General features: G+C 42.0%; 1 protein-coding gene across 1 annotated transcript in view; it reads left to right on the top strand.

Moving 5' to 3' along the window:
* Window positions 1–15,917, top strand: part of LOC118357752 (glutamate receptor ionotropic, delta-1-like) — a 200,854-nt gene that overhangs the window by 151,857 nt on the left and 33,080 nt on the right. The window contains exons 7-10 of the mRNA XM_052478299.1: window positions 3,477–3,578; window positions 3,744–3,941; window positions 4,113–4,449; window positions 10,417–10,555. Coding sequence (XP_052334259.1) covers window positions 3,477–3,578; window positions 3,744–3,941; window positions 4,113–4,449; window positions 10,417–10,555 — 776 coding nt within the window. The remainder of the gene's footprint in view (window positions 1–3,476; window positions 3,579–3,743; window positions 3,942–4,112; window positions 4,450–10,416; window positions 10,556–15,917) is intronic.

Genomic DNA, 15,917 nt, shown 5'->3' with positions numbered 1-15,917 from the left:
GTTGAGTTACCTTCCGAGGCAGAAACCATGGTCCGTTCATGTGCAGGATTGAAATGTACCCGGGTCGATATAGATTATGAAGTTCAACATGGCGGATCACAATGAAAGCCTTTGAAAAGTGACCCATGCGATCTGATTGGATGATTTATGCTGTTTCCTCACTACCGTTATTATGAGGCCTTCATTGTGGTTGAGGCTGGGGTTGTAATAGATATTGACTTTATGCTGTGAGACTGTCATGGGTTTAAAGCAGTAGGCTACAGAGCCACTGATTTCTCTATGATTTTCGATAGGTGTTTTGCTATTTCTGTTTACTGAGATCCATGTATTTGTTCTTCAAGAAAACTTGCTTCCTTTGATGAATACGTTGCAGTTTGTAATGTGACTGCAGGGCATACAGTGCCAATAACACATTTGTAAAGTGACTCACTCAAAATGTGATACACTAAATTAGCTGCCTTTTTAAAGTGTATCATTTTCCCTGTGCCTCTGGCTTAGAAAGTAATTGTTTCAATTAATTAAAGAAAGAAATGAATCATAATCATAATCACAGAGGTACAGTAGTAGGTTATACTTTCATTAGTTGACATAGTAGTTTCGGCATCTTAAGTATGGTTTCAACAATTCCATGTTTGGTACTGCTGCAGGCCATAATGTACATAAATCCCTAATGACTTAGAGATCACCAACAGGACGGCTGAGAATATCTGCATCGGAATAATGGTCTTCTCTCTGAGCTCAGGCTGCTCATAGGGAAGCAATATTTTCCTAGTTAGACTTTCTTTATATGCCTGTGGGGCTACAGTAGATCAGGCACATTCATCCTGATGAAAAGGTGTACATTAGTATATGAAGAAAGCATGGAACCCTTTACATTTAAGATGGTTACCATGGTGAGGTTTTCACTAACTGGTGAAATTGATGGTAATATACACTCACCTGCCAGTTTATTAGGTACACCCATCTAGTACCAGGTTGGACCCCTCTTCACCTCCAGAACAGCCTGAATTCTTCCCATCCGTGACAAGGATCAACGAGTTGTGCGTTCTGAGATGTCGTTCTGCTTGTGGCCTGCCTGTTACCTTGCACAATTCTTGGCATTCTCCTTCGACCTCTCTTAACAACGAGCTGTTTTCGCCCAAAGGACTACCGCTGACTGGATGTTTTTAGTTTGTTGCACTATTTTAGGTAAACCCGAGACACGGTCATACGTGAAAAGCCCAGGAGGGCAGCCGTTTCTGAGGTACTGGATCCGTTGCGCCTGACACCGATGAGCATACCACGCTCAAAGTTGCTAAGGTTACTCGTTTTGCCCATTCCAACTGAATTTCTCGATGCCTGTCTGCTTGCTTTATTTAAGAAGCCACGGCCACATGACTCACTGTATGTAGGAGCTATACGTTTTTGTGAACGGGGTGGTGTACCTAATAAACTGTATATATTGTGCTGTAATATACACTGAGTGTACAAAAAAATAAGAACACCTTCCTAATATTGAGTTGCCACCTCTTTTGGCCTCAGAAAAGCCTCAATTTGTCGGGGCATGGACTCTACAATGTGTCGAAAGTGTTCCACAGAAATACTGGCCAATGTTGACTCCAGTGCAGCCCACAATTGTGTCAAGATGGCTGGATGTCCTTTGGGTGGTGGAGCATGCTTGATACACACGGGGAAACACCCAGCAGCATTGCAGTTCTTGACTCAAACCTGTGTTCCTGGCAGCTACTACCGTAACCTCTTCAAAATGCACTTAAATATTTTGCCTTGCCCATTCACCATCTGAATGGTATACATCCACAATCCAGGTCTCAGTTGTTTCAAGGCTTAACCCCCCTCCCCCATCATCTACACTGATTGAAGTGGATTAAAGTGACATTGACAAGGGATCATAGCTTTCACCTGGATTCCTCTGGTCAGCCTATGTCATTGATGTCAATGTGTTGTACACTGGGTGTAGTTCAGTAAACATCTGTAGAGTGACTGCATGCGTAGGGTTTATAACTGAGTGTATGTGTGTTTGTATCGCCCTATGCTTGTTTATGTTTGTGTACTGCATGCCTCTATGCTTGGAAGTGCTGTAAAATAACAATTATCCTACGTGGTCCCTTTAATAGCGTAATAATGACGTTAGGCTGAAGATTAAATTGGAAATGAACTGTTATTAAATCTGAGGGTTAATCTTCGAAATCTGGTCATGTGTGAGCATTCTTTCAAACGAAAGTGAACCGTTATATTGGGCTGGATTGTGTTTATTGATTTTTAAATGTGTGTCACATCATTGTGTGAAATTGTTCATAAAATGATATGAGTTTAATCAGCTGTTATTGCTGTGGTGATGGGTCACACACGCATTCACCCATGCGCATACAAACAGACACACACGCACGCACACACGCACGCACGCACAACCCGTGAATGCACCTCTTTATACTGTAGGTAACCCATGATAAGATCTGGTATCCATGACACACACACACTGAATGTACAAAACTTTTAGAACTCTACTCTTTCTATGACATAGACTGACCAGGTGAATCCAGGTGAAAGCTATGATCCCTTGTTGATGTCACTTGTTAATCCACTTCAATCAGTGAAGATGATGGGGAAGAGACGGGTTAAAGAATGATTTTTAAGCCTTGAGACAATTGAGAGATGGATTGTGCACGTGTGCCGTTCAGAGGGTGGATTGGCAAGACAAAAGATTTACGTGTCTTTGAACGGTGTGTGGTAGTAGGTGCCAACTCAATATCAGGAAGATGTTCCTAACGTTTGGTATACCCAGCGTATGGAGGTGGTCTGTACAGTTTCAACTGACCGAACGGTTTGACCAGTGAGCCCAATCCTCTCTGTTTGTGTTTAATTTCAGCCAGAGGACTTGTCCACCTGGCCATGCTGTCAGAAACACAAATGTCATATCAAGTAATCAATGAAGCAGCCTTGACGGTGGACTGCAATAGGCCACCTGAGCAAAGCAGATTTCTCACCAGGATCAAACATGGTTGCAGGACACACACCACACACACGCACTCTAGCGTAGATCAAGAGAGGGAAATATATTTAGTTGATTTTTTTCTTCTTTAACTATAACTCTGTGCATTAGCATGGCTCTACCTCAGTCAGCTGTTACCAAGGTAACCGTTTCCCCCCCTTCTATCTATCTATCACTCGCCGGCCACCTCCAAAAAACATGTAAATGGATTAAATTAGTAGTCGACGATGCCCTTTTCATATTGCGAAATTAATTACTGGGAAATCTTTAAGAGGCTTTAATATCAGCTTTTCTTTGGTTGGCATATCAAAAGGTGTCTGGTGGAGGTGGATTTTGGTGGGTAATTCTGTGTGATTGACAGCCTGAAAGATAGAACTAGGTCATGGAGAGATTGCTCTCTTTTCTGGGAAAAACATAATTGAACACTTGTTATCGACACACATTTATGAAAGTCTCGATCTCTCTGTCTCTCTCTTCTCTCTCTTAGCTGGCTACGTGGGACTCAGTCCATGGTCTGAATGGGAGCCTGAAGGAGAGTCGCATTGAGAACGGCATGCAAGGAGTGACGGTCAAAGTAGTAACACTACTGGTAAGGAACAACTTGTGACGGTGTTGTGCTGTGAATTGCAAACATGATCAATGGGGTTCCGCATGTGTGGAACACTGCTGCCCGAAAACATAAGTATTTGATTCAGCACATTCACCCGAATTCATGTAACCTTTTTGATGTGATATTGTGTTTGATTTGGTATAGGAGGATCCCTTCGTCATGGTTGCTGAGAACATCCTTGGTCAGCCCAAGCGGTACAAAGGCTTCTCCATCGACGTGCTCGACGCCTTGGCCAAGATCCTGGGCTTCAAGTACGAGATCTACCAGGTGGCCGACAGCAAGTACGGCTCGCAGCTGCCTAATGGCTCCTGGAATGGAATGATCGGGGAGCTTATAAACAAAGTAAGGCTTTCTATATGGCCCGTGTAACCTTCCAACCTGCCACATTACCCCAAGGAAAAGAATGCCATTGGAGACCATTAACAAACACAGTTTCAACATGGTTTCAGTCCCAACTCGTCCCTGACTGACTGGAGGATGTTTGCTATCATTCTTCTCTGTCTGTCCCCGTAGAGAGCTGACCTGGCCGTGTCAGCCATTACCATCACTCCAGAGCGGGAGAGTGCGGTGGACTTCAGTAAGCGCTACATGGACTACTCTGTGGGGATCCTGCTGAGGAAACCAGAGGAGAAGATCAACATCTTCTCACTGTTCGCTCCGTTTGACCTGGCCGTGTGGGGGTGTATCGCTGCAGCCATCCCCGTGGTGGGTGTTCTCATCTTCCTGCTAAGCAAGATGCAGTCACTGAGGACCCAGAATCCTCCAGTGCCACACCAGCAGCCCGCCACACAGGCGTCCAACTCCCTGTACAGTGCTATCTGGATAGTCTATGGAGCCTTTGTACAGCAAGGTAGGACTAACAAGTCTCCTACATACTCATTTAGCTTTTATCTAAGGCAACATAGGCCATTTTATAGTAGAAAACTAATGATGTAATTTGTACGCATCAAATATTTAATGGGAAACATAAATGTTCATGTGCCTGTACTGTATATGTTATTTGTGGGTAACATTTAAAAATGCATGATTCATAAAAAAATATCCTCTGACTATTTATGCATGGATCAACATCTATCCATCTATCCATCTAAATCTACCGATTTAGGTAATGAAAGTGATCCTATGCGTTACAATGCCATCCATAAAGTTGCATATGCGATGAAAAAAGTCCACACAGCTGTTTCTGAGCCTATGTTGCTGCCTCATACAAGTCACACACATTTATACAGCAGAGTTCTCATTGGGCCTGAAAATTTGAGCTCGGTCCAACTCAAGCCCGGTGAGCTGAAGCCAGGAACCCAGGCCCGGTACATCATCACAGAAATTAAATGAGCCCGAACATCAAAAAAATACATATTTCTAGAAAACAGTATATTGATTTAAACTGGTGTTGAGAATAATGCGGCGGAGGTGGGCGGCATCGGAGTGAGGAGACGAGGAGACGAGGAGAAAGCCCTTGGGCCTAGCAAAAGCGCAGGGTGGAAAACTCTTAGTTATGATTGACTGAATTACGCACATATTGATATGAAGTAAACTTATGCAATTGAAGGCATGTATCAAATTCTTGCTTTCACTGAAACTCCCAAAGTCATATCCAATTGTAATACTAATTTAAAGCAAGTCATGTGTGGTCACCTAGATGATCATTTCAGCACCATTTTGATTGGGACAGCGCCGGGACTTGTCGTGATAAATCAATCAATGTCCGATTTGTTTCACAGAATTTCCGTTTGGATATTTGTTAAGAATTAGGTTGGGAAATGTCAGCTAAGTTGAGGTGAGTGCTCATGATCATCTTTATTCTACTTTGCTCATATATTAGCTGATCAGAACATAATGCTATCATGTTATGTAGTTTAACAAGTGGATTTTGCTCTTCAGTCGCGTAGTAGGCTGTCCAACTCTCAACCGAAAGCCTGTGACTTGTCTGATAATCAATCAATGTGATTTTGCTTTACTGAATCTCCATCTGTATATTTGGTTTATTGATTTTTCGGGTGTGCAAGTGAAGGTGGTAGCTGATTTACTTGCTCATCTATCACTGTTCAGAAGCACAGAGCATGAAATAATGTAGAGGAAATCAAGTGTATTATTTTGCTATTGACTCCTGTATTAGCCTTCATTCATCCACCGTCGAGCTGTACGAGCGTGTCCTGTTTTATTTGTCTTAACGTAACTTAGCCTACTTCAATATAATCAATCAATCAATCATTACATCATGACACAGCACACGAGTCATTCAGAACTTTAAATAAAATCAAGTCATTTTTTTATTATTTTGAAATGAAATAGCAAAGAAGCCTTGAGAAATTAAACAATAAATAAATAACTCCATTTTCTGCCAAACATCCATTTGAATAAATTACTCAAAAGCCCTGTGTTTTGAATGCATGTTTGATTAGCAAAACAGTTGGATCAGTTAAGGGTCTACTTTTGATAGTATACAAGGGTGTACATAGGGTGTATTTTGTTCAGATGTGTCGGCGTTAACAGATGCCATTGGAATATGGGCTTCTCCTGATTACTGAGATGCGCTGCATGTCGTGATCTTGTGGATCATCCTTCTCCCGAGTGCCCTCCACCCTATTCATATCGCAATTTGAAACACTGAAAAGAATCTGGAAAAAAAAGTTTTGTCATGGCCACAGATTTCTCTGGCCCAGCCAATATTGGAATCCTGGCGCCTCTAGTGGCAGCTGCAGCTGAGCGAGAGACGAAGTAAGCTAAAAGGACACACAGTATTTTTCTTAACACAGCACGGCAAGCCCGAAACCGACCTGATTCAATTCACAGAATTTGAGGCCGGCCAGGTCTTACAAGTGAATTGATTCCTAATCACAAAAACAAGACCGGGCCCGGGCCGTCGGGTTCCGTCAGGTTCAGGCTGAGAACTCTAGTATACAGTCCATGTAACATAGTGATTGCATTTCAAGCTTGTTAAGCTCACAAGAACACAGTTAAAGTGCCTCTGGATGAAGAAGAGATAGGATATGTTGGTTGGAATCCAAGACTGGCAAAAGGACTAAATGAGTGTGTCAGCAAGTCCTGTTGAACCCCCAGGTTCATGTATTACCTCCTGGCGGAGAGCCCATTGAACCCTTTTAAGCCTCTGTCCTGTTGGTCCTTCGCTACTGGACACTATTTCAAGTGGACACTTTTTACTGTATGGGAAAACAATGGTTCGTTATAACCCCGTTTTTCCTTGAAAGTTATGGAACCTCTCTTTTTGTGAACAATTTGTTTTTTATTGGGTCACATACCTCTGGCGGCCCTACCCTATCGCCAAACCCATAATATATATTTAAAAAGTATATTTAAAAAAAAAAGTTTTAATCAAATTGAAATAAACTACACACACTACACTAGAATAGACACAGCGAAGTCATTTGCTAAAACAACACCGTCAAGTAAGCATTTTACATCACACACCTACATCATATCCAACAGTTTAGAGATTTCTGAGGCGCCTGCTTTCCATGGTTCCAAAGTGCTAGGACTGGCTTTATTCATACGGGCAGTCGATAACTCCAACATAATAACGTCCTGAAAGTATGCTAGCCATTTCCTCATACTGTATGAAGGTCATGTGATGGCAACCAACGCTGAACATGTTTTTCTGGCAGCAGTCAACCCAGACAGCCAAACTTTTCACGGTTTCTCATTCAGCTGCATTCCTGTGTCAATCGTTAAGCAACAGCGGAATTGGTTCAAGGGGTACAGTTTCATAAATCATGTCAGAGGGAATATACAACACTTTTCTCCAAAATTCACAAGCCTCAGGACAATCCCTTATATGGGATTGTCAGGACAATCCCCGATATGTTTGTATGTGTCAAGTGTATTGAGGTTCGGTCGCAGTATAGGCTTTGAGCCTGTTTTGAATGAAATCTTACAAATCGTTTCCAGTGCGATCTATGACAAAGTTTAAAATGAATTAATTGATGGTTTGGGTTCATTGATGAGTGAAATATATTTTCCCAGAAATTCTCCCAGTCAATACTTTTATTAGTTATTTTTTTATTTAACCTTTATTTAACTAGGCAGGTCCGTTCTCATTTAGAATGAAGGCCTACCCTAGCCAAACCCTAACCCGGATGGCGCTGGGCCAATTGTGCGCTGCCCTATAGGAATCCCAATCACAGCCGGTTGTGATACAGAATGGAATCGAACCAGGATCTGTAGTGATGCCTCTAGCACTGAGATGCAGTAGCTTCATAACCACGATGTCCCCTCCCCTCCAATAGCCTCATCATAGACAGACAAATCATGTACCCATGTTTTAACCATTGAAAGATCTTTATTTTTTTATTTTTTTTATTTCACCTTTATTTTACCAGGTAGGTTTGTTGAGAACAAGTTCTCATTTACAACTGCGACCTGGCCAAGAATAAAGAGCAGCAGTGCGACACAAACAACAACACAGAGTTACACATGGAATAAACAAACATACAGTCAATAATACAATAGAGAAAGTCTATATACAGTGTGTGCAAATGAGGTAGGATAAGGGGGGTGAGGCAATAAATAGGCCATAGTGGCAAAATTATTACAGTATGGCAAATTAAACACTGGGGTGGTAGATGTGCAGAAGATGAGTGTGCAAGCAGCGGTACTGGGGTGCAAAGGAGCAAAATAAATGAAATAAATAACAATATGGTGATGAGGTAGTTGGATGGGCTATTTACAGATTGGCTATGTACAGGTGCAGTGATCTGTGAGCTTCTCTGACAGCTGGTGCTTAAAGCTAGTGAGGGAGATACGAGTCTCCAGCTTCAGTGATTTTTGCAGTTCGTTCCAGTTATTGGCAGCAGAGAACTGGAAGGAAAGGCGGCCTAAGGAGGAATTGGCTTTGGGGGTGACCAGTGAAATATACCTGCTGGAGCGCGTGCTGCGCGTGGGTGCTGCTATGGTGACCAGTGAGCTGAGATAAGGTGGAGCTTTACCTAGCAACGACTTATAGATGACCTGGGGCCAGTGGGTTTGGCGACGGATATGAAGCGAGGGCCAGCCAACGAGAGTGTACAGGTCGCAGAGGTGGGTAGTATATGGGGCTTTGGTGACAAAACAGATGGCACTGTGATAGACTGCATCCAATTTGCTGAGTAGAGGGTTGGAGGCTATTTTGTAAATTACATCGCCAAAGTCAAGGATCGGTAGGATAGTCCGTTTTACGAGGGCATGTTTGGCTTCATGAGTGAAAGATGCTTTGTCGCGAAATAGGAAGCCGATTCTAGATAAAATTTTGGATTGGAGATGCTGAATGTGAGTCTCCTTTAATAGTTGAAGATGAGAAGAAATAGCGGACACAAAACCTCTGGACGGGAATGTAAAAATCCACTCTATCACCGGGTGCCTTCCCAAACTTGTACCCCATGGGTCCCCATAGGCACAAAGCGCTGACCGCAGTCTAAGATATAGAAAGAATGACGCCCCTGGCAAATCAAAACGAAGAGTTCCTGAAAACTAAATAGACCCTTTGAGTTGAATATATATCCCCTAGATTATTGACCCCTTTTTCAGACCAGGCTCTAGACTCAAAGGTTTATTACCGGAAATAATATTTATGTCATGGAGGGGTACGGAGATGCAACTTCCAATTACCACCTACACACTCTATTGTATTAGAAATTATAGAACCAAAATACAGCATGCATTTCTTATTAGATATACCAGAAAATGACACATCCTGCAGTCTAATAGGTGAAACAAGTTCTTCCCAAATAGTTCTCCAAGAGAATGAGGTAGACTGATCAAACAATGATATGAGTGGGCATAACTGTAAACACAACAATTTGGTCATGTAAGTCCACCATTACACTTCTGTCGTTGTAACACCTCAAACCTTATCTTTGGATGTTTGCCATTCCTAAGGTGTTCACGCATACGTTTATCAATCGTTCCCCCAATAGCCTACTGGTGGAGTGAGTGAGATCATCATGCTCAGGAAACGAATATGTGGCAACACATTCATCTTTATGACAGCGACACTCGTTTGCAAAGAAATCTCGTGCAACCTCCTTGAAAATGTTCTCATAATGAAACTTTACCAGACCGTGCAGAGATGTTTGTATTCTAATACCCAAATAAGGGAACTGTGTTTTCATAGGAGTTGTTGAGGGAAGTGAACATTTCTTGGCCGCTTCATTAAGAAACATTATTGCTGATTTTGTCCAATTTATCTTATACCCGGACAGCAATTTGAATTCTTCAAATGTGGATAATAAAGATGAAATTGAATTCTGATATGTGACACATATAGGAGATTATCATCATCATATAGTGATATGATGTGATATGAGAGGAAGATTTAATCAGTGTAGGCTAAGCAATTACATTCTGCCTTAGATGTAGGGCAAAGGCTCTAGCGACAGAATTATTAACAATGGGGATAGGCCGTCCCCTTGTCTACATCCCCCCCCAAAATAGGGAACGGACGTGAGAGTATACCATTTGTAGACACCATAGCAACAGGGTTTGCATATAGCACACGAATCATATCAGTCTAATTATTTCCCAAACCAAATTTCTCCAAGTTATGGAGCCTTTGAAGTTGATCACTCTTGCATGATCTGGATTTGGTCGAGATATTCTGTTTTCTTAGTGCAGTATATTGTCAAGCAAATGTGTTATGGGGCGGTGAACAGACCTCAACCATTCACCAATCCTTATTAACCTTTCCTGTCACAGCATTTTCTATATACATCCACCCACTTTCCAAGCTGCTTGTTCCTCCTCAACCTATTAGAAACCTCATGACTGTAGATGCTCCATCTTCCACCCAGTCGGGACATTGACATGTCCTTTATGTCCTCTATAGGAGGGGACAGCGTGGTGAGCTCTGTGGCCCTGAGGATCGTCATGGGCAGCTGGTGGCTCTTCACCCTCATCGTATGTTCCTCCTACACGGCCAACCTGGCAGCCTACCTCACCGTCTCCCGCATGGACAACAACGTACGGTAGGTCACTCCTTGCCACTCTCCACACCATGAATCGATTTGATTCCCCTCCTGCATAAAAGTGTCAAGGTATTGTTAATCTGGGTGATCAATTCATGAATGACGTCTTTGGCAACAATGCGTTAGGTATAATGCTTCTTTATTAGCCAGAGCCGTAATGCAGGGCATTCATCCTGTAGCAACATGGGTGGCAGAACATATAGTACAGCACAAATCTCCACAGTGTCATCCACAAAATGTTTAACTGAAAATGACTTGACATGTCTAATGCATCATTGTGGTGTTCGGTAGCATCTAACACAGCACCTTCCTTCTGAAGGTGATACTCCACACCGCTGGCATATGCCAACTGTTTGAAATGCCAGACAAACATCATGGCATCGTCCAGTCGAATCCATGTTTAATAATGATGTGCCTACATTGCCATCCTGCTCACAAACACACAGACACACGTACACGGACCTCACACATGGAGGCATGCGGTTGGATCTTTCAAGATTACCATCCCATCTTTGTTTGCCTTCGGATCTGCAAATGTTATCCACCGCTTATCCCAGCACAATGTATATTTGCTCGGGCGCTGTGGCTTTGATGTCCGATTGTATGTGATTATGCTGATGTTGTGCAAATGGTGTGTGAAAAAAGAGTGCCAACGTGTATGGTTAGGTGAGACAGCCACATATTGCACTCGTAGTAACTCCATTTTTCCTCAATAAAGTAGTCCTCAGCAAAGTCAGTGGTAGTAGGAAAAGGCGAGTGCAAGCTTTTTTTTTGCGGGGGGGGGGGCATAAGAGTGTGATGTTTTATTTAAGATTCTCTTTGATGTTTTCAGAGCATTGTTTCTGTCTGTATTCTTGGTACATTATGTAATGGAGACAGAGCTCTTGCCATTCTGTTGATGCTGCTGTTGGGAGAGGCTCTTTATTTATAGCCATCCTGATCATTCATCCTCCTGTTAGTGGAACTATGGCTGAATCGGACACTGGGCTCTTGCAACTGTCGCTGTGGATTTATGTCAACCTGACCCAGAGTTAGTGGAAAGGGTAGGTAGTGGTTGTGGATAGCTAGTGGAACGGGTAGATACGGGAAACAGTGCCTATCATAAGTATTCACCTCCCTTGGATTTCTTCAGATTTGATTGTGTTACAAAGTGGGACTAAAATGTAGTAAAATTTGTACTTTTTTGTCAACAATATACAGACAAAATACTCTGTAATGTCAAAGTGGAAGGAAACTTATAAGATTCATGGAAAATAAAACGCTAATATACTTTGATAAGATAGGTAGGTATTCACCCACCTGAGTCAATATTTAGAAACACAGTGGTTACAGCTGTGTTCTTGGGAAAGTCTCTAAAAGCTTTGCACACCTGGATTGTGCAATATTTGCTCGTTATTCTTTTCAAAATTCTTCAAGCTCTGTCAAGGTATTGGGGATCATGGTAGACAGCAATGTTCAAGTCTCGCCATTGATTTTCAAGCAGATTTAAGTCAAAACTGTAACTTGGCCACTCAGGAACATTCACTATCTTCTTCACAAGCAACTTGGCCTTATGGTGTAGGTTATTGTCCTGCTGAAAAGTGAATTCCTCCCACAGTGTCTGGTGTCAAGCAGAGTGAAGCAGGTTTTCCTCCAGGATTTTGCCTGAGCGTACCTCAATCCTGTTTCTTTTTATCCTGAACAACTCCCCAGTCTTTGCCGATGTCAAGCGTACCGATAGCACGATGCAGACACCACATGCTTGAAAATAAGGAGGCAGTTGCTTAGTAATGTGTTGTGTTGGATTTTCCAAAAAAACAAGAGGCTTTGCATTTAGACCAAAAAAGTCTATCCCTTTGCCGTGATTCCCCATCCTCAGTGTTCTCCCATAACAGCCATGGTGACAACCTAAAAGCAGTTTCCTTCCTGTCCTGCACTTCAGTTCAGATGGACAACTGTATCTTTGATGTGTCTTGACGGTTTATTCCATCATCCATAGCATAATTATTAACTTTACCATGCTTATAGAGATATTTACTCTCTTTTTTTGTTTGTTTAATGGTTACCCATCTACCAATCACAGGCCTTCTATATGAGGCTTTCAGAAAGCATCCTGGTCTTTGTAGTTGAATCTGTGCTTGAAATTCAATACTTGACTGAGAGACCTTACTGATGTATGTATGGGGGACAGGGGAAGGGTTAGTCATTCAAAAATCATGTCAACCCATATTATTTCACACAGAGTGAGTCCATGTATAATATTACAGTATGTGATTTGTTAGGTCAAATGTTACTCCTGAACTAATTTAGGCTTACCTAAGCAAAGGGGGTAAATACTTATGCAACAACTTCATTTGAGTTATTTAATTTGTATTCCTTTGTAGAAGTTTGTCGAATTTTCTTGTCACTTTGAGTATTTTGTGTAGGTCAATTATAAAACAATCACAATTGAGTATGTTTCAATCCCACTCTGTAACTTAACACAATCTGAAAGGGGGTGAATACTTATGATTCCCACTGTATATATTGGAAAGTACATTGGACACATGATTCCCATCCCACACCGATGAGCCTCTATCTGAAGGTTCTCCCATTGCACTTTTTAGATTAGAAGCTACAGTACAACCAGTGGCAGCTTTCACCAGGTGTTAATAGTGATGTATGTGCCTGTGGCATCATGAGTAGCCCCATGAGTTGCTCCTTTGCACCCCAGTATCTCTACTTCCACATTCATCTTCTGCACATCAATCACTCCCGTGTTTAATTGGTATATTGTAATTACTTCAACCACTATGGCCTATTTAATGCCTTACCTCCCTTATCTTACCTCATTTGCACACACTGTAGATATACTTTTTTCTACTGTATTATTTACTGCGTGTTTGTTTATTCCATGTGTAACTCTGTGTTGTTGTATGTGTTGAACTGCTTTGCTTTATCTTGGCCAGGTCACAGTTGTAAATGAGAGCTTGTTCTCAACTAGCCTACCTGGTTAAATAAAGGTGAAGGAAAAATAAAAAATAAAAAGCCCCCACTCATGTAAAAACACACAAATGTGCATTCACGTTCACACAGTAACGCACTCATGCCTACCACTAAGTACTATGCGGTTGCATTGACAGTGTGTGAATTTAGTGACATATGTCATTTGAGAGGTTTTGTACTCCAAACTTTGGGTAATGGTTTAATCAATTAATGACTTTAGATTTTGTTGTCCATTTATTGAAACACGGGAAACAAGTGCTCGTACCTTCTGTGAAGTGGGTGCAATATATTTGAGAAGGTGTCAAGTGACAGAGGCAAAAGATAAAACAAGAACATTTTAGGCATCCAAAAACCAAAAGCTGGTGAGTCACCAAAGTCATAATTATCTTTTCATCCTGATTTTTGCAGCTTTGTTCTCTCTGTTCCCTCGTATCCTTGATCAGTGGATTATGTAGATCTAACCAACCTTGTTCAAACCTAATTTGTATTCGCAGACCAGGCAGCCACCACGAAGATGCTCACAATGTCCAGTGGGTAATTTGTCTGGCAGGCCACTGTGTATTTCTTATTCACATTTTGAATACATGTGTGGAGAATGCAAAACATTTAACTGAATAATTGATTGATTTTAAAGTGACCTCTAATGGGGAGAGAGAGAAGAGGGGGGAGGGGTCTTGATTGCTTAGATTTTTGCCATGGGAAGATGCTTGGCAAACAACAAATAACTCCTGTACATGTGTTCATGTACTATTACAGTGTGCAAATGTGCTGTACAGTCACCCCCCCCCCCCTTTGCCTCCAGAACAGCATGCATTCTTTGGGGCATGGATTCTACAAGGTGTCGGGAACCACAGGGATGTTGGTCCATGCTGACGTGATGACATCACGCAGTTGCTGCAGATTGGACAGCGGTACATTCATGCTGCCAACAGCCCGTTACATCTCATCCCAAAGATGCTCTTTTGGATTTGTTCCGCAACAATGTTCAGATACGCTGTGGCATTCAATCGTTGCTCAATTGATATCAAGTGACCTAACGTGCCAGGAAAGAATTCCCCACACCAGTACACTACCTCAACCAGCCCTTACATTTGACACCAGGCAGTGTAGGTCCATGGACTCATGCTGCTTACGCCAAATACTGACTCTGCCATCCGCATGACGCAACAGGAACTGGGATTCGTAGGACCAGGCAATGTTTTTCCACTCCTCAATTGTCCAATGTTAGTGATTACGTGCCCACTGGAGCCGCTTCTACTTGTTTTTAGCTGATAGGAGAGGAACCCGGTGTGGTCCTCTGCTGCAATAGCCCATCCGTGACAAGGATCGATGAGTTGTGCATTCCGAGATGCCGTTCTGCACACCACGGTTATACTACGCCATTATATGTCTGTGTGTGGCCCGGCCCGCCTGTAAGCTTGCAGGATTCTAACCATTCTTCTTCGACGTCTCTCATCAACAAGCTGTTTTCGCCAGGACTGCCGCTGACTGGATGTTTTATGTTTGTCGCATCATTCTCGGTAAACCCTAGACACTGTCGTGCATGAAAAGCACAGGAGGGCGGATGTTTCTGAGATACTGTATCCAGCGCCCCTGGCACTGACGATTATACCATGCTCAAAGTAGGCTTAGGTCACTAGTTTTGCCCATTCTAACATTCAATCAAAAAGTAACTGAATCCGTCAATGCCTGTCTGTTCAAATAGCAAGAATCGGCCGCATGACTCAAAGTCTGTAGGAGCGATCCATTTTCGTGAACGGGGTGGTGTATCTTATAAACTGACAGTGAGTGGTTTTCCTGATTGAAAATTGCATTTAATCTAGAGACACTCGTTCAACATTACACAAGTTTGACATCAATCATGTCCTTAATATGGACATTTGTTATTATTATGGGAATGTGACCGTCTGGAATGATTTTGATTTCTGAAATCTGGGCTTTTTGATTGTACGTCAAAATGTTTAATTTAGTATCTTCCTTTAAAGTATGTCATCAAGCCTGTCACGTCGGATATCACTGACTGTCTGAACACTATGGTGACATGCCAATTTTCCAAGCTGCTTCTTTTAACTATATTCAAGAAAATCTAATCCAAGATGACTTTCCCTCAGTTCATCTTCAATACATTCTTGCGTTGCATAATAAATTGTTATATTTATTCAAGGAGACACATACAGCAGATATTCTTACTCACTTGTTTTGGTGCTTACTCAAAGTAAACCGATGACCAATATATTCATGAATGTTGAAGTGTAGTTTTGCATATGTTGAAGGCCTCTTCAAAAAGCACTAAGCAACACACATATACAGTACCAGTCAAAAGTTTGGACACATCTACTCATTCCAGGCTTTTTCATAATTTTTTACTATTTTCTACATTGTAGAATAATAGGGAAGA

Source organism: Oncorhynchus keta, chromosome 24 (assembly GCF_023373465.1).
Source record: "Oncorhynchus keta strain PuntledgeMale-10-30-2019 chromosome 24, Oket_V2, whole genome shotgun sequence".
Taxonomy (NCBI): Eukaryota; Metazoa; Chordata; class Actinopteri; order Salmoniformes; family Salmonidae; genus Oncorhynchus; species Oncorhynchus keta.
This window is presented reverse-complemented; position numbering and strand designations above follow the sequence as displayed.